General features: G+C 38.1%; 1 protein-coding gene across 27 annotated transcripts in view; it reads left to right on the top strand.

Annotated features, from left to right (window-relative positions):
- Gulp1 (GULP PTB domain containing engulfment adaptor 1) overlaps positions 1 to 19965 on the top strand; it is a 253266-nt gene that overhangs the window by 182803 nt on the left and 50498 nt on the right. For all 27 annotated transcript variants that reach the window (XM_076550456.1, XM_076550468.1, XM_076550466.1 and 24 more), the window contains one exon: positions 19146 to 19217. In XM_076550456.1, coding sequence (XP_076406571.1) covers positions 19146 to 19217 — 72 coding nt within the window. The remainder of the gene's footprint in view (positions 1 to 19145; positions 19218 to 19965) is intronic.

The following is a 19965-nucleotide window of genomic DNA, read 5'->3' as shown; positions in this document are numbered from 1 at the left end:
AGGTCAAATAGCAAACTAAATGAAAAGCACAGGTAAAGCCAGTATTCCAATAGCAGCTACCATGTTCCCTCCAATATTTATAGGAAGCTGATAATAAACAGCAAAATTGAGAAGTGTGAGATTCGATTCTTCCTTCTGTTCACCAGCTGTGACAGTGTTAATGAGTGTCATACTGTCCGTAGGTGATGATTGAGGAAGATGAAAAGAAAATTGCAGGAACTGAATCCATTGCCCTGGTATCACATAGATAAGCAAGTCCTTAGGGGACAACAGCCTTGTAATGATACTGGCTGATGGTTTAAGAGGCCATCCCCATGATATTGGAAAGAGTTCTCTTATTTTGCATAGTACAGATGCACCACCACCAAGACTTTCTGAAGGTCTATGTGAGCTTAAAAGGAATCCATGGAGTCAAAACTGGAAAGTAATTTACTCTAGCTATTCCCTGACCTCATATATTTGCTCTTCTGTACCCATTTAGCTGAGGACTGTTATTTTCCCCTAACTTCCCTTTTCCTGAATTAAGAACTTCAAACCTGTAGGTTCTATTAAATTGGATAAGGTTAACAGAAATTGGGTATTGGTCTCAGCTGACTCATAAAACCTAATTATGCTCTTGGTGGTACCAAATCCTACTAGCAATTTGCCTGATTATAACTCAGACATCTCATAATCTGTCTGTTGCATTGGAAATCCTAGGCGCTTCCTACTTCTAGTATGAAAACCCTGCATGTGCTTACCTATACTGGTTATTATGACAACTTCATTTGCAAACAACCGTGATCTTTTGGCTGGTTGTTAGGAGAACTCTAAGTCCCTTGTCTGTATGTAAATAGGGCCTGTGTCCTGATAAGATGTTTCTTCTGTGTTTTACAGCAGATAGAAAACTTAACAAGGGGAACAAAAGAGCTGAGGGCACTGTCATCCAGAAAGTCACTTTCTGTGGGACTGGCCGGCCCTTGTTCTGTTTCGTTAAAAGGGTGGTCCTACATCTCACTCAGCAACAGGCTCCCCTCCTGTCATGAATAATTTGTACCAGTCTTCAAGAGTATATTGCCATGATGGAGAAGAGCAAGTGCCCTGTACGTATAGCCTCTTCGGGTGTATTAGCTAGGAAAGTCGTCTCTTCCTTCACTTCAGCCCCTCTTTCCCAATACTGAACACACTCTCATGATTTCCTGAGTAGTATTTCCTGTTTTAATTCCTTAATTTCAAAATGTTTTGTTCTTCAGAAAGGACATGTGTTTTCATTTGTATTAATCTCATACATAACCTGTTGCTGTCCTGTTAGCATTATAATACCCAGAAAAGTTTTGGTGGGGGAAGGACCAATTACAGAGGTTTTATAAAAGCATGCTAGTAGTGGGCAGTGGATGACCTTAAAACCGGAACAGTTCCTATGAGAAGAGGGAGAGGCGAAAAGAGCTGCTTCTGGTGGTCATGGAAGGATGATGACCCACAGGTAGTGTTAAGTTTATCATGGTATACCTCACTTCTGGTGAGACAGCTCCCAAGAGAAGATTAATTCCATCTAGATGCTAAACAGCCATTGCCTAATTTATCAGAATTATTTTTCATCCTGGACTCAGTATGAAATAAATACTATTGTGTTTGTTATTAGTCCTATGTGAATTTAATTATTCTTCTTTTTTTTCTGTAAGGTGATGTCTATAATTTAAATCCATGTGGACATGGGCATTAATTTCTATGCTGAAAGAAAAATTTACCTATTTCAATAGCAAACTTATTGAATCCCTGGTATCCATTTCCCTGAAGTGAAACATTTTATTTTAAGACAACTTTCACCATGTGCAGCACAAGGAAGAGCTAATGTAGATTGGAAATAAGATCTTTACTTGTACAATACACATAAATTTGCAAAAGTTTAATGATCTCTTGAGTATTTGAAAATATCCATAGAATATAGCTTCTCAGAAGAACTTTTAGAGTATAGTAGCCCAGCATGGTGGTTTGTGGCTATAATCTTAGCAGTAATGAGACTAAGGCAGGAGGACTGGGAATGGAGAGGCCTACATAGTGAGTTCAAGCCAGCCTGAGTTTTGTGAGACACTGTCACACACACACACACACACACACACACACACACACACACACACACACTAATAACAATAACAATAACAATAACAATGATGAAATTTTCTTATGAATTCTTAGTCCATTCATGCTGCTGTAAGTAAAAGTCCATTATAGCCAGAAAGTTTCTCTGGTCCTGGGTTCCTCCTATCCCACCCGGCCCCAAGGTCCCTCAGCCACTTATAAAATAATCATTCAGAGGCTTAATATTAATTATCAACTGTATGGCCTATGGCAGGCTTCTTGCTAGTTAGCTCTTACAACTTACCCCATTTCTATTTATCTATAAGTTGCCACGGCACTTTCACATCTTGCTTCTTCTGCGGTGCTGGTGTCTCTCTAGAATCCACCTTTCTCCTTCCTTTCTCTCTCCTTGGATTTACCGCCTGCCTCTAAGCTGCCTTGCCATAGGCCAAAGCAGCTTATTTATTAACCAATAGGAACAACATATATTCATAGCATACAGAAAGACATCCCCTAGCAGTCCAGAACACTGTAATTTATCATTTCTGAAGTCTTAGATGCTGGAAAGTTCAAGGACAAGTATTTATATGTTTGATATCACAAGATTGGTAACTTCTAAGATACACCTTGAAGTGTGTGTGCATCCTCCAGGAAGAATAAACACTGTTCTTACTCAGGAGAGATGGCATGCCAGCCATTGCCTTGAGTACAGTTCATTTATGTGGTCCAAGCCCTCATGACGTGGCTCGGAGATCCACTTCTTTGTTCCTGCTTGCAGTAAGATCTTGTTATGTAGCCCAGGCATTCATGCTGCTGCATACATGTGGAGGTCAGAGATACTCTTCTCTTGCCTGCCACCTTGTGCCTGCCACTCTTGCCTGCCACCAGGCATTGAACTCAGGACCTCAGGCTTACATCCCCTTAAATGTTGAGCCATTAGACTAGTTCAACCTGTGAACTGTTTGTATCTAATTATATGTATGTCTGTCTAAGTTATAGCATTAAAATAAAGGCTTGACAACTTTGTTCTAAAAATGTTGAACTCAACTGATGTAGTACATTTTTTCCCAATAATTACCTTCCCTTGGTTGAGTATAACAGAAAAACTCTGACATCACACTAACAATAACACTTTGGAGATTTAAGCAGCAGCAGCAGCAGCAATAATTCAGCTGTCACTACCCTGTACACTAGAAGAAAATTCAGTGACACCAAACTTCCAATGTTAATAATAGAGATACGAAAACTAAAAAGTGTTTATATTCTGAAAAACAAAACTCACAAAAGATGTTATAATTTGTAGATTTTTATGTCCTAAAAGGTTCTAGAAACTCATTTGGGCTTTTAAAAGCTCTGCATTCATCTGGATATAGAAATGTGTACTAAAGGGAACCATTTTGAATTAAAGCCTTCAATTCTATCTAGCATCCATATTTTTCCCTATATTGTGAACATGCATGTGCGTGTGTACGTATACATAATATATACTCCCTAAAACTTAACTCATGATTGAATTACTTATATTTATCTAATAATTATGAAGAACATTATTTATAAAGGCAAATAATAAAATTTAATGACAAGACTGGTTAATGCTTTTCTCTTTGATTGAAACTGATAACTGTATCTACAGAGAACTTGAAAATGGGAAAGTTGATGTGAAGAAACTAAGTCAGTAATAACAGAGAAACTGCTTTTATCTTCACAGCAATTATAAACATAAAACAAATATCTGGTGGACTACTCGACACTTAATGGGTTGTCAAACCCTTCTACCGGTGAAATCACATATATGGCTGCTTTTCAAAGTCCTGTTGTATGCATGAAACAGGTTTTGATTTCACCCAGCACTGAATCCGTGGTTAACCATTTCTTCCTCCCTGCTGCTACTGAATAAAGTAATGTCTACTCCAGGAATGGCTTCTAGCAACTGCACAGGATTGTGTGGCTTTGTGTTATAAACTTATTTCTATGTTTTTGCTTTATTTTCTTTGCTTTATTTTTTCCCTATTTTTTGTAATCCATGACTTTAAAAATCCATGAATTTAAGCTACTTTAGATATATTTTGGTATGAAGCAGTATTGTTTTGTTTGGGTATTAAATAGTAGTGTTGTTGTTTGCTTGCTTGTTTTAATTGGGGGCTATATCTTTTCTTTGAAGGAGAATGCTTGGCCCCATAGAACTTAAGAAAGGATTTCATGAACTTCCCCTGTCTCCACCTCTCTTCTGAACCTCCTTGCTGCTTCTTGCTTCAAGGGAAAACCGCTTCTCCTTGGGCATAAGTCCCTGTTGCATCTCCGTGATGGATGCTTCTCCCTGGACCTCCACCTGGCATCCGGCACCTGGCATGACAGGTGCCTCTAATTGTTTTCTCCCTAAATTTTTTAGGCTTTAGATCTTTTATCATCAATCTATATCACCTTTCTCTCCTTATTGAAACCATTTTCTTTCCCTGAGTCACTTGTTCATGTGTTTAGCATTTCAACTCATAGTCTATAGTCATTCTACCCCAAATAATTCCATCATAGGAAACACATTTTAATCTATAGACTATAACAGCTTATATCCTGCTAATGCAGGATCAAATGTTCTTGTGTGATAATGATTTACCTGTCAATAAATAATGTCAAACATCATGACATAGTATTCCAGGTCTGCCAATGTGGCCCAAATCTCATTTGTCCATTGGCTTTTCTAACTGAGTAGTGAAGTTAGTGAAAAAGACATTATTTGTATGAAAAAATTATAACCAAGAGGTCAAAAGCTTTGCCTTAAGTTAGTAAGTCTTATGTATCAACTTATCCATATATTAAAATATATACATATAAATTAGGGGCATTGAAACATGTTTCTTAAATACTGTGCCTTTACTTGCATGAACTAGGTGGTTCAACAAAACAAGTTTAAAGTTTTAAACAAATTACATTTGCTGAAGCATTGTGTCCTTTGAGTATCTCAGACTAACCTCTTCTATATATATAACTACATATAACTACATATAACCAACTGCATGATCACATTAAAGGGTTCACCATGCACAGAGCTCACTTACATAATTCATTTATTAAAGATAATTATAGTAACCTCATAAATTAGTTAGATTATTAAATTTAGAAAAGAGGTTTCTGGGCAAATAATAATATGCAATATAATTATCACCTTATCATTTGATGTTATTTTTGGTGAAGGTTTTGAAATCTAACATTTCATAAATAATACCTTGCATGTATGTTATGTTGCTGATGTATATATTTTATAGTCTCTTTGAAATCTCAGATTTCCACTTATTAAATGCCTGAAATTATAATAAGGACATGAGAATCACCAGTAAGGTTGTGAAAAATGACCTTTCTCCCTTGCATTTAGCAGTATAGAAGTCAGAAAACCTTTAATAACAATTGTTTTCCACAATCTTCCTCAATTATTTAGTCTAGAACAATTTAATTAAGGAGACTATAAGACCTTTATCTATAAATAGTTTTCATTATCCCCTCTGAATGTGACAAATCTATCAAACACTAATTTATTAAATAAAGCTATATTATCTCAGTGTCCTAAGCAGTAATCAGGTGTTTTGCTGCTGACATGTATAGAGTAATGCATCTAAACAACAGAGTCAACAAAGCACAGCCAAGATGAAGCCCTTTTATCCATTTAGGAAGATATTATGTTTAAAATAATTGAGGCATATGCCATTTTCACACACTTATAGGGTATGGGATGATAAATCGATGCATATATAGATTGAAGATTCAAATCCTGATCTCCATGGGGTCATAGATATGCTTTTCTTCTCTGCAGATAAAGTGAGACTTTGTTATACAATCAAAAATCAGCCTGAGGTCAGTAGTTAACAAAAGTAACACTTTGGATTCTAGTGTTTACACAGAGATTTTGTATTTTGCACAATTTATGTGGTTAAATAATACATTTCTCATCTTAATAAATCTATGAATATTCAACCTAAGTGGAGCAGAGCTCACCACGACCTTAGCATCTCCTGAAATCTATTTTACAGGATTACAGAACCGTTAAAACAGTCATGTGCCCCGCCTCCCTTTGTGTTTACTGGAGGCCTTGCCCAACAACCCAAACATGCTGTGTTCCTTCTTGCAGGATTTTCATAGCCATAGCTTGACTGAAGAATTCCCAGTAAGGAGGGCTCCCCCAGCTCCAAGAGGATGGATGTCAACAATGACTCCACAAAAGTCTTTGCCAACTTGCCAGCTACATGCAATGCCATCTGCATTCAGATAAACAATCATGTTAAGATGGCAATAAATCTCAGAGTCTCTATTACATTTCATGGAATTTGAGCTTTTCTTGACAGCTTTACAAATGTGTCTTTCATTTGTAAAGTTGTTTCAGCCTCATTATTTATGTGACCAGTTTTTGGAGCAGAGGAAAATACCGTTTATTTGTTACTTCTTCCATGTAGCAAATAACATTTATAACTTCTGTGGTCACATATTGTTTTGAGAGGTATGCAAGGTTGTGATAATTTGTTTGTGTTCTAACAAATAAAGCTTGCCTGGAGATCAGAGTATGGAGCTAACCACTGATTTACCATTAGAGGCCAGGCAGTGGTGGCACACACCTTTAATCCCAGCACTTGGAATCACATACCTCTGATCTGAGTACTTGGGAGGCACACGCCTTTAATCTCAGCACTAGGGAGGTGGAGACAGGAAGTGATATGGCTGGACAAAGAGAGGATTATAAGGCGGGAGGAGATAGGAGCTCGCCCCCTTCTAGGCTGAGGAGTTGGCAGGGTAAGAGGTCGCTGGGGCTGCTCCTTTTGTCTCTCTGATCTTTCAGCATTTACCCCACTACCTGGCTCTGGGTTTTTATTATTAAGACCAATTAGAATTGGTGCTATACAAGATAAGTCCTAATGGGGCGCAGATAAGTGTCGTGATTCAAATGCTAGTCTATGCTTGCCCAGTCTTCACTTGTGTGCAGCCACATTCTTGCCACAACTCAGTGTGGAAACCAGAGCAAAGCTTTCAGGAGTTCATTCTCACCATCTGCCTTTGAGGAAAGGTCTCTCTTTGCTACTGCTGTGTTGTCTACTCCACGGCAGCTGGCCTCCAAATTTCCAGGTGATTCTCTCATTGAGGCCTTCCATCTTGTCTTAAAAACAATGAAATTACGTAAAAACAATGCATACTACCAGGTCAGGCTTATTATATGGGTTCAGAGACCCAAACTCAGGTCCCCGGGTTTAGGAAGAGAAGCACATTTGCTTACTGAGCCATCTCTCATGACCAGCTTTTGGTTACTTTAGCGAAACAAAATGAAGTAAATTTCAAGACTAAGTCAGATATGAATTTCATAGTAAGCCTGTTGGTCAAGAAACTGAATGAAATGGCATTTCAAAAATATTGAAATTAAAAATATGGGGCTGAGGAGATGGTTCACTGGTCTGGAGTGCTGGCAGCTCTACCAGAGGACCGAATTCAGTTCTCAGCACTCATGGCCACCTGGAACTCCAGCCCTCTCCTGGACTCCTTGGGCACTTATGTTCACATGGCATACACTTACACATACACTTAAGTAAAATTAAAATAAATCTCTTGAGAAGTTCAAAGTACATACTCTAAACTTTAGGCATATTGATAAATGGAAGTTCATACTTCATTAATTCTAATTCATATGTTTGCCAAGTGCTTGGTTCACAGCCCCATTAATAAATTGAAGTGTGCATTGTAAGATTCATCTAAAGATCTAGTTCTGCTGCCTGAAAGCCATCAGCTTGAATATGTGGTATATTAATCAAGCGTGTAGTGAGAAATAGAAATACATCCTGTTTTTATGCTGCAATGCAGTCCTGTATGGAGAAAATGAAATTCTTAAATGTGGAATTATAGTCACTAATCAAGTTCTGAAATTTTTAGATATAGTCTAATAAAAACAAAGGTCTACCTTAACACCAGGATTAGAAGTCTCAAAAAGTGGCTGAAAAATACACTCAGGAGCTGCACTGGAATATGTTATCATTGATTTCTTTTTTAAAGTCAATAAAAGTCAGTATACAGTAGAGTTCAAACAAAACCAATTAAGCATTACAGTAAAGACTAGTGCTAATTAGTGATGAATGCTGTCAAGTGTTGAGAAAAAACCTAAATAAAATTGTCTTTAAAAAGAAAAATATCTGAGCTTTAAAATAAGGAAAATTGCCAAATTGAGTTTAGAGGTGTATAGGATTTGCCTAATTGGAACAAAGGCCTGAATTGTGACTGTGGGTCAGGACAGTTGCTCACTTGTACATCTGGGAATGTGAGAACTGGGCTGTTAGCTGCCAACGCAAAACACCACACTTCAGCGTGTCTTCAGCTGATTCCAGGCAAGCTTGATAAAGGGAGATGGACCCAAATGATCATGCAAAAGCAGGTAGCCTGCTGGCCAGGACACAGCTGTTTTTAGATCCTCGCAGCTTCAGTTTTCCCATCTTCTACGTACAGTTCCACTGACAGCTTCCTAGCAGGTTTATTTATTCCTTGAAGCTTTTGGGTTTCTACAGTTAATTGTGTTGATTTTGTGAAAAGATGAACCCGACCCTTGTTTAAAGGAATAAAACCCTCAAATCCTATCATAGCATCACTCTGAGATCTAAACCAAAATGATTCAGACCTGAGCCCATCATAGGAAGGACATGTCCTGGGGTGAAGTGTTTACTGAGATGTGATGTCCAGCTAGTGTTTCACCTTGGCAGTTAATAGCCCAGTTCTTTCATCCCCATTTGTAAAAGTGAGCAAATGTCATGATCCACAGTCACAGTTTAGGTCATTGTTCCTATCAGGCAAATGCTGTATACCTCTAAAGACAGAGGATGTGGAGCAAGGGGAACTCTCCTCCACTGCTGGTGGGGTTGCAAACTTGTACAGCCACTTTGGAAATCAATATGGAGTTTTCTCAGAAAATTAGGAATCAGTCTACCTCAAGAACCAGCAAAACCATTCTTGGGCATATACCCAAAGGATGCTCAATCATTCCACAAGGACACTTGCTCAACTATGTTCATAGCAGCTTTATTCATAATAGCCAGAACTTGGAAACAGTCTAGATGCCCCTCAACCAAAGAGTGGATAAAGAAAATGTGCATTTATGCAATGGAGTATTACTCAGCTGTGAAAAAACAATGACATCAGGATATTTGAAGGCAAATGGAGGGAACAAGAAAAAAAATCATCCTGAATAAGGTAATCCAGACCCCAAAAGACAAACATGATATGTACTCACTCATAGTGGATATTAGCTGCAAAGTAAAGGATAACCATGCTACAATCCATAGCCCCAGAGAGGCTAGGTAACAAGAAGGACCCTAGAGAGGCTAGTTAACAAGATAGCAAGCATAGATTTCCCTGGGAAGGGGAAATAGAAGAGATCTCCTGGGTAGACTGGAGGCCAGCAGGGATGGGAACATGAGGGATTGAGTTGGAGGAGGCAGATCGAGGGATAGAATAGTGAAAGAGGTGTCTTGGTGGGGGGCATTTTGGGGTCAAGTAGAAACCTGGTACAAGGGGAGCTCCAACGAATCTACAAGGATGACCCCAGCTAAGACTCCTAGCAATATAGTGGATAGGTAGCCTGAACTAGCCATTTCCTGTAATCAGATTGGTAACTACCCCAGTCATCATCAGAAAGCCTTCATCCAGTGACTGATGGAAACAGATGCAGAGATCCACAGCTAAGTACTGAGACAAACTCAGGGAATCCTGTTGAAGAGAGGGAGGGAGGATTGTACAAGACAGGGGAATCAAAGTCATCACAAGGGAACTCTCAGAAACAACTAACCTGGATCACAGGAGCTCAACTAACGCGGGATCATGGGAGACTTGCCCCTTCCCGAAGGAAGGCAGGGGAGGAGTGAATTTGGAGGGAAAGGGGAGGAGGGGATGATAGGAGAGGAGGGGGGGGAAACCGTGGTTGGGAAGTAAAATAAATATACAGATTTAATTAATAAATAATTGCTAAGACAAAATAAAGAGAATTCAATTTGACAATCTTCCTTATTTTAAAGCTCAGATACTTTTCTTTTTAAATGCAATCTTATTTGGGCTTTTTGTTCTCTGTTGGGGATTCACATTTGTTTCATTCACTGCTTTGTCTCCAAAGCCTAGACTACTACTGGGTGTGCAGATAATACACAGTCAATATTTAATGAAGTGTATTACGATACTGAAATAAAACTAGTGGTCATACTAGTAATTATCATGACAGTGTGGTATCTTTGATGAAAAGTACTAGGAAAGCTATCTACTAGGAAGGAGCAAAAAAGGATGTTTGCTCAAAAGGGTGGGAAATGGGCACATTGAGCCCAGGAGTGTGGATAGGGCATTTGATATAGTGGAGGTTCTTCAAATGAATACATTTGAGGTCTAAAGCAATATCAGGTACAGGGAGGATGCTTGCTAGAACTTCACTATACCAAGTGCTGTATTGTCAAAAGAGTAGGATTAAAGAAAATTAAGGCTAAGAGAGTATCTTAGTTGGGATTTGTATTGCTCTGATAAAACACATGACCAAAAGTAACTTGGGGGAAGGGTTTATTTCAGCTTAGAGCTTATCAATCCATCACTGAGGGAATCCAGGGCAGGAACTCAGAGCAGGTGCTTGGGAGCCAGGAACAGGAACAGAGGTTATGGAGAAGTAATGTTCCTGGCTTGCTCTGATGGCTTGCCTGTTTCTTATAGCACCTAGGACCACAGTCCAGGGGTGACACTTTCCATAGTGAGCTGGGCTGCCCCAAATTATTCATCAACCAAGGACAAGTATCACAGGCTTGTCCACAGACCAATCCTGTGGCTCCATTTTTTTTTTATTCAGTTAAGATTCCCTCTTCCAAAATGACTCTAGCTTGTGTCAAATTGACATAAAATGAACCAGCATGGATGAGTAATGAGTATCACTGTGTTCAGTGTTGTTTTGCAGCTAATACAATAACCAAAGAAAATTACATTGGCAACAATGTTGAAAATGCAAAGAATTTTCTTTCACTTATAATTATATGCCAGCATACTTTTGAAAAAGTGTGTTAAGCTGTCTGGAAATAGGATTAATATTTCTTAGAGTAGTGATGATTTGTTATAAACAACATTGAAAAATAATCTTATTTATTAAAACCAATTATGCATCTAAGACCTTATTTCACAAGGCAGGTGCTCAGATCTTCTGAAACCCAGAATGAGCAAGCACTTCATGAAGGACATATGAACATGAATATATGTGGATACCCTAAAATTGTTACTTGTCTTGTGTTGATGTGTTGTAGACAAAATACTTAAATAGTCTTAGTAAATAAGAAACACAGAGCCAAATGCAGAGGAAATAGCCAAAGAGATCAGAGCAATAACCATGACTAGCTTTAGCTTACCACCAGCAGTAGCTTCCCCAGAGAGAGAGTTTCTTCCTTTCTGATTTGTGTTTTTATTGCCTTTCTGTTCTGCTTTCTCATTGACTCTAAGCCCAGCCACAAGACTTCCTCATCACTGCCTGTCTATACAGACCTCCAGGTCTCTGTGGTTGGTACTGGGATTAAAGGATCATGTCACCATGCTTGGCTGTGTCCTTGACCACACAGAGACTCTGCCTGGCACGTGATCGGATTAAGGGCATGTGCTATCACCGCTTGACTCTGCTTATGGTTTTGACTTCTGATCTCCAGCCAACTTTATTAACATACAAATAAAATCACATTTCAGCACAAAAATACCACCATAATGTGTATTTGATTAAATCACAAGGAATATTGTAAATAAATTATGAGAATTTTTAAAATATTTAAAAATACAGTGTAATTTTGAGAGCAAAAAAATATGTGTGTATATGTCGTAAGGGTCCTTGCTGTCTCCTAGCCAGAATCTAAATCTGATGACTTAAAGTGCTTTTCTCTATTTTTCTTTTTTTTTTTTTTTTTTTTTGGTTTTTTCGAGACAGGGTTTCTCTGTGTAGCTTTGCGCCTTTCCTGGAACTCACTTGGTAGCCCAGGCTGGCCTCGAACTCACAGAGATCCTCCTGGCTCTGCCTCCCGAGTGCTGGGATTAAAGGCGTGCGCCACCACCGCCCGGCTTTCTATTTTTCTTGATAGTCATTGTGAGTGATTGGTTCTTCTTATTTTTTCTTGTGACTATTCTATTTAATCATTTAGTCTAAATTAGTTTCATCGATTGTCCATGCTATGCCAAAAATGACGTGCAACTTTTTACAGCACTGAGTTTTCCCATTCAAAAATGAGAAAACAAACATTGAGAATTTTACTACATATAACATGGAATTCTTGAATTCAGTTCATTGCCTTGAAGAACAAACCAAAAATCTGTTTGACTCCAAAGCATTTTCAGTGTATTTTATAAGAGAATATATAATCTTAACTAGTCAAGTGCATGTGGTAAAGAAGAGTCATGTAATTCCAACTATTAGCCTGATCTGATGGGCCATGTCACTTTCCATTCTTTTCTATTTTGCTTAAGGGAGCAGGAATAAATAGTGTATGAGAGAGTTTGGAGGGCTGTGGCCTCAGAAAGCCCCTTCACCTCCTTAATGCCCAGATTCCTTCTTTAAAATGATGAGATGGGATTGGAGTACCTCCACAGTCCATGCATTTTTACAGTCATGTGATTCTTTTTGAGAAATGGATTACGAAGCCCCTGCTTTTTGTTTTCTCTGAACGTTCATTTTATTTTCGCTCACACTTTAACATTTATACAAGCGGATGCCTTGCCTTCACCCCAGCTGCCCCATTCCTGCACTGAAGGGCATCTGGCTGTGGAATCCTGAGGCTGAAAAATGCTTCCTGCTGCCTTTGACTGTGGGTGGACTTCAAGCTCAGTGGGATCCCTCAGGCAGCCTGTGTAGCTTCTCTTTTGCAGAAAACAGGTCTGTTTGGGCTCACATTTCCTAACCTTCTTTTAAAAGCCTGAGTCACTGAAACAACCCCATATCTGTCTATAATAAGAACATGCGATTCATAGAAAATATTGAAATAAAATGAGGAACTTCAAATTAAATATAAAAGGTAATAAAGCCTTTTAATACTAAGCTTAGTTTTAATCCTCTATCAAAACATTTTAGACCTACTTTAAAAGGTGCCCTTTAGATCAGTTAAAGTTTAAATTAAAACCTCTCTTTTGGGTGGGCCTCTTTTAATTTATTTCTTTCAGGATTATGGTTTTGGCAGTCAAGTAATAGGTTTAAATCTAATTGAATCTGACCTTTCTTTAGCAACTGGCAGTTAAGATGCGCTTTTTAAAAATGATTTTTTTTGGTGTGGCTTGACTCTATAACATATTAATTCAGCCAAGTAAAATCTATAAATTAAATTGGCTTAAGTTATATTGTATACAACTAATCTACTAAGTTGACTGTGAAGCAAAAAGGTTAAAAAGTGCTTTTTTAAAATCATATTATGATAATGTCAAGTTGACTTGGAAAATTCATCCACTTATACTTATAGTCTGTGGTGTTAGTTACAAGGATATATTCCCTTTGTCTCTTTTTCTCTAATCAGAATATCATTGGTTAATATGTCACCAATATTCTTTATTTATTAATTTTTGTCTTTAAGATTTAATATTGTTTTTACATTTTAACATCTTTGTCCCTTAACATTTAAAGAAATCGTATAGCAAATACATACAATAAAGTGGAATGTTTGAATCTGACATAAGTAAAATGTACATTTCATATTTTTGTTATAAATTAAGTCTTTCATATGCTAACTAGTGACCCATTTCTTGGCCGCCTGGATGGACCCTTAGCTATTTAATTGTTTTTTATTTTAATTTATTTACTTCTTAAAAAACTTCATTATTTCTAGAGTGATTTGTAAATATTTGAGGAAGCAAACAAAGCAGGTTAAATGGCTGTATCGTGCTGCACAACAGTGCCCTCTACTGGTAAAGACGCAACCTACCGCAGACTTCAAAACAGTTCATTTGAAGTAATGTTTGAAAATGTGGGTGAAATTCTCAGACTTTTCCGAACTTTTGTAAAGTGCTTATTGTGAATATAATGGTAGGAAGGAATCACTAGAAATAAACGGATAAGTGAATGACTTCACTGAGGTCTGTGCCACTTTAATTTATTGATAATTATAAGTATTTGGTAAATATTAATCAAATATGACATATTTTAATATACTCTTTAATAATTCAATAAAGCAAGTATTTTATACACTATCAAACTTAATAAAAATTTTATACCTTCAATTTCAATAGGCTGTAGACTGTAAAATGCTCACTTTTTGTGCATCTACCTAGACTGTAAGTTTTCTATACATTAAACCAAGAGATGCATGCATTTCATTCTGTGTGGAATATAAAATAACATCTACAGTTGTAGATGTTAGATCTGTATTTATCAAAGGCATTTTGAAACATTAAAAAAGAGAAGGTATAGTTTGTAAATTATGAGGAAAACATATACCACATTGCCATGCTTTTCAGTACAGACTGAGAAAGCACCAGACATTTTTAGTTTATGTCAGTAAATTACAACAGATGGACCTTTATGTTGCCACCACCAGCAGCAGCATCCTGCAACTGTATCACTATCTCTGGTTCCCTTGTGGTGTTAGTGACCTCAGATTCTAATTCTTCTTGTCTTCTTTTCTGAGTCCTTTGTAACAGTGGTGTCTTCTGAGGAAACATAGCAACTCTTTGGTAACCCAAGATCCTTGCAAGCCTCTGTCTGTCTCTGTCTCTGTCTCAGTCTCCATCTCCTCTCTCTCTCTCTCTCTCTCTCTCTCTCTCTCTCTCTCTCTCTCTCTCTCTCTCTCTCTCTCTCTCTCTCATACACACACACACACACACACACACACACACACACACACACACACACACACCAAGCTCTAAGTCTGTACACATAGTTGTTGAAGTTTGCATCATTTTTAAAAGGCAATCTTTAATATAAAACAGTGGGCTTCTTGAAGGCACTTTCATACACACATAGTATCGTGTTCACCTCCGGTTCTGCCCTCGGCTGCTCCTGCTGCTCTGATCATTTCCTCCTTCCAGATTTTCGCCTTCTGCTTTTATATTGACTCTGGCTTCTGTGTGGGATTTTTATGATTTTTCTTCTGTATCTCTGGTGTATAATGTTGAGCTAACATGTGCGTTTGTAATTCCCAAAATGCTGTGTCTATTACTCTGGAACTTGTAACTTTGATTCAGATAATGTGGTCATTTTTTCTCCTGTTCTCTCTTTCTCCACCTCCATGGGGTTTGCTCTTAGGCCTCCTCACATTCACGAGGATTGTGGAAAGGAGATACAGAACCTGGGGCTGGGTCTCTCCACGGTTTATGAGTCATTGGAACTCGTATTTAAAACAATTTTCCTGACAATGCTGATGCTTTCAATACAGTGAACAAATTTTGGTCTGGACTGCCCTAGACTGATTCTCTAATTGTTCTACTTTTAATATCTAACTTTTACTAACTTTTATTTTACTATTATCTTTGATCGACCTTCTTTCCATCATATTTTTCTGGTTGGCTTACATTTCAAACCTTATCAGTGAGTTCTCTTCCAAGGATTCTGTCTAAAGCAGTGAGAAACAAAACAAAACAAAACAAAAAACAACAGAGACAGACAATGACACAAAGATGCACTGCAGTCTACAAGCCACACCTTCTCCTACTCTTTTCAGAGGGGTCCGAAGTTTTAAGTAATTAGTTATTTGCCTAGTGCCAGTCATTGCTTTCTTTCCCATTAGAATGTAAACTTTATAGCGGTGGGGTTTTTTTGTTTGTTTGTTTGGTTGGTTTTTGTTGTTGTTGTTTGGTTTCTTGTTTTTTGTTTTTTGGGTTTTTTTTTTTTGCTTCATTTTGTTCTCTAGTTCATTCCAAACTTCCCTAATATTATTTGAAAAATACTGACTCATCCAATATTTACTTTTAGCAGTACTTATATTCACATGATGACCTGCAACTTCCTGTGTAGCTGGGGAGGATTTTGACGCATTGTGTGTGAGAAAAGATCTCACTGTATAGTCAGCCCTAGCTGGCTATAGACCAGGCTATCCTGGAACTCACAGAACTCTATCTGTCTCTGTGCTTCAATTAAAGGAGTGTGATACTGTGCCTGTATACTGGATTTGATTTTCTTGCCTCAGTACCTCTTGAGTACTAGGATTACAGGCGTAATATGCTTTATGTTATGCTGGGGGTTAATCCCAGGGTTTGTGCATGCTGGGAAAACTCTCTACAAACTGAGCTTCATATTCAGCCTGGATGATCATTCTTGATGAATCTTTTCAACTTTATCCTTCTAATATTCCTATTCCTTTTCAAATTGCCTAAATTGTATTTTTAATATCTATGTGTTCTCTTGTTTTCTAAGTGATTTTTTTCATTATTCTGTTTGTATTATGGGTAGAATATATTGATCTTAATGTTTGTCTTAATTACTTTTCTGTTCCTATGAAGAAACTAAGGCAATTTGTAAAAGAAAGCATTTGGGTGGCAGCGTCGGGGGTCAGGAGTCGGGGAACTTGCTTACAGTTTCAGAAGATTAGTCATGACCATCATGGCAGGGAGCATGCCGGCAGGCAAGTAGGTCTGGCATGGCGCTGATGGTTTCTCTTTTCGTTTTTGTAAATCCCATTGGATGGTGCTCTTTGAATCCAGATGAGCTTTCCCCTCTCTGTTCATCCCCTTGGACCTCACAGATGCAAACAGAGGTGTGCTTTCTCCACTCTAAGGTGAATATACATGGAGCTAAGGTGACAATGATGATTAACCATCACAGTTCACTTGGGTTAGTGTGGGAGTCGTCCCGGAGGAACACAGTAAATGGGAAGATGATGGTTCTGGGTGAAGCCCTGGCCTCAGCTACAGCTCAAGGAAAGCTCTGAACATCCCATCTTTCCAGGACTGTACTCATCCCCAACCAAAGGAGCTGAGCTGCTGCTTGTTTGTTTTTGCCTTTGTACTGAATAAAGCACAAATTGAAGTGCGTTGTCTGAGGGGCGTGGTGATTTAGGCAGTGGAGAAAAATCTCTGACATGCTTAATATCTCTCAGAACTGGTAAGGTGTTGTCATTGTCCAGAGAGAAAATTCTGAAGATGCTGAGAAGCAACAAGTCTGTGGAAGCTGGAGGATGGGTCTGTGAGCTGGTCCACTGGATCCCAGGAGAACTGTGTAGGCACCAGCTCTATTCGCAAACCAGCCGCTCACTCACAGATAACCAAGGAATGTCACATCTCATACCACATTGCTATTTCTTCTTTTAATCTGTTATTCAGTTTCTCTTTAAGGTGATTTTACAATGAATGAACAACAATATTAATATTCATGTTTTTTCAGAAAAGTCAGATAAAGACCAAGGCTATGTGACTTTCTGACACTTCCACACTCTAAATCTAGAGCTCATTCTAGTACCCTACATCATGTTTGAGTTTCTCAAAACCTTTATACAAAACACTGGGGTGCACATGTATAAGTGACATGTATTTAATTTAGGAATTATTACTTTTAAATTTTGCAAATTAAGAGGAATTATAGGAAGTAAAACCTTTTCAGTCATAAAATTATCAAGCTTGTGCATGTATATATGTGTGTGTGTGTGTGTGTGTCTATGTATTTATATATGTGTAGATGTATGTGTCTGTGTGTATAAGTGTATGTATGTGTATGTATATGTGTGTATACATATGTATGTGTCTATGTGGGTATGGATGTGTGTGTGTGTGTGTGTGTGTGTCTGTGTGTGTGTGTGCGTGCGCACACGCGTGTGCGCCTTCCTCTGCTTTGTAACCCTGTGCTGGTCTTGAACTCACTATGTAGTCCAGGTTGGCCTCTGATCCCCTGACTCAGTGTGCAGGGATTGAGGGTGTGAGGCACTATGCCAGGCGCTAAATGTATTTCTTAATTATGGAAGGAAAAGTTAAGTAGAAAGGCCCACATTAAGATGCCCTTGGTTAAATTCCACTGGTTTAAGTAAAGCTCTTGGAAAGAAGCTTTAAAAGGTTCCCAGAGTACTGATTGGCATGAATTTATTTAGAACATTTTTGGAGTTTGTCTTAGTTAGGGTTTCTATTGCTGTGAAGAGACACAATGATCACAGCAACTCTTATAAAGAAAACATTTAATTGGGGTGGCTTACAGTTTCAGAGGTTCAGTCCATTATCATCATGATGAGGAGCATGACAGCATGCAGACAGATGTGGTGCTGGAGGAGTGGCTGAGAGTCCTACATCTTTCAGGCAACAAGAAGTTAGCTGACATTGCATGTTATCCTGAGCATAGAAAACCTCAAAGCCCCTCCACCCCCTCCCTTCAACAAGGCCATCCCCACTCCAACAAAGTTCACCTCCTAACAGTGCCACTCACTATGATGAAATTATGGGGGCTAATTACATTCAAACTACCACATTTCACTTCCTGGCCCCCATAACCTTGTAACAACATCATAATGCAAAATGCATTTAGTACAACTTCAAAAGTCCCTATAGTCTATCATAGTCTCAACAATGTTTTAAAGTCAAAAGTCCAAAATTTCTGAAATTCATGCAATCTGTTAACTGTAATCATCTGTAAAAATCAAAATCAAACAGCAGATCACATACTTCCAACATATATTGGCACAGGATATACATTACCTTTCCAAAACACAGGGAGGGGAGCATAGTGAGGAAATCTTGGACCAAAGCTAGACTGAAAACCAGTTGGGCATCTCCATGTCTGATGTCAAAATGCTCTCTTCAGGTCTCCAATTCCATTTTGCTTTGTTGACTGCAACACTCTTCTTTCTCTTGGTCTGGTTCTGCTACCTGTTAGCAGCTCTCCTTAGCAGGTATCCCATGACTCTGGCATCTCTAACATCTTTTGTTTTCCAAGGCAGTCCAGGCTTCAAGTAAAATACTTAGGTAAAATATGTTTTAAAAAATACTTTGAAAACTAGGAATTGTAAATGCTCAAATGATGTATTTTTGTGTGTTGTACACAAATTGAGTAACAGTTGCTCCCCTTAATTAGGATTTGTGTTTGAATTTCTGCCTAACTTTCTCATATGCCGAGTAGTGCCTTCAGGTAGATCAATGATGGGGCTTAGTGAAGCCTGTTTCTAATGAATGCTCATGTTCAGTTTCTTGGCAGTACAGAAGTGGAGCAGCCAAAGGGAACAGAAGTTGTGAGAGATGCTGTGAGGAAGCTGAAGGTAAGTAAAGATCTCAGAAAAAATGGCTAGTATATTGGTCTCTTGTCATCAGCAGATTGACTGACGTCCAAAACATGGATAACTGTGGTAGGTATAGCTCCACTGTCTTTAAATTACACTTAAATAACTACCATCTGTTCAAAGAGACATTTTAAAGTATAAACACATTCATACAGTTATTTTGCTGTACATACTATATTTTTATAAAGCATAATTTCTTACAGTCTCTAAAAGCTTTTAAGGCCAGAGTATTTATATTCAGTGGTCAGCTTTATATTTCTTGGATAATATGAACCCATGCTCTAACTCAAAACTGGTAGAAGCAAAATAGAAATTTCTGACAGTTAAAGTATCATATATACCAGTTGAAAATATGGTTAGAGTTGATTACACAGCAGAATTTTGTAGTGCTGCTATACATTAAGGATACCCCAATCATCCATGTCAATCAGCAGTTTTAGGGGAGAATGTGTAACTTAGGGAGCAGAAGAAAATATTGATTGAACAGCCTAAGTAATATATTTCTGGAGAAAAAAATTGTTCAACTTCACGAACTCTTGTTCAGCAAATTTCTTAATAAAATTAGCATTACATACCACAAACATATTTATATAATAGCCCACCTCTTAAAAGTCAGCCTCACTGAGATTTCATTTGGAAAAATTCCTTCATGCATCTTCATGTTGTAAGAGGATCTACAGACCACTACTTTATTTGCAAAGTTAACTTTTCTTCTCTTTGGTTGCTC

The sequence above is a fragment of the Peromyscus maniculatus genome, chromosome 13, assembly GCF_049852395.1.
Source record: "Peromyscus maniculatus bairdii isolate BWxNUB_F1_BW_parent chromosome 13, HU_Pman_BW_mat_3.1, whole genome shotgun sequence".
Classification (NCBI taxonomy): domain Eukaryota; kingdom Metazoa; phylum Chordata; class Mammalia; order Rodentia; family Cricetidae; genus Peromyscus; species Peromyscus maniculatus.
This window is presented reverse-complemented; position numbering and strand designations above follow the sequence as displayed.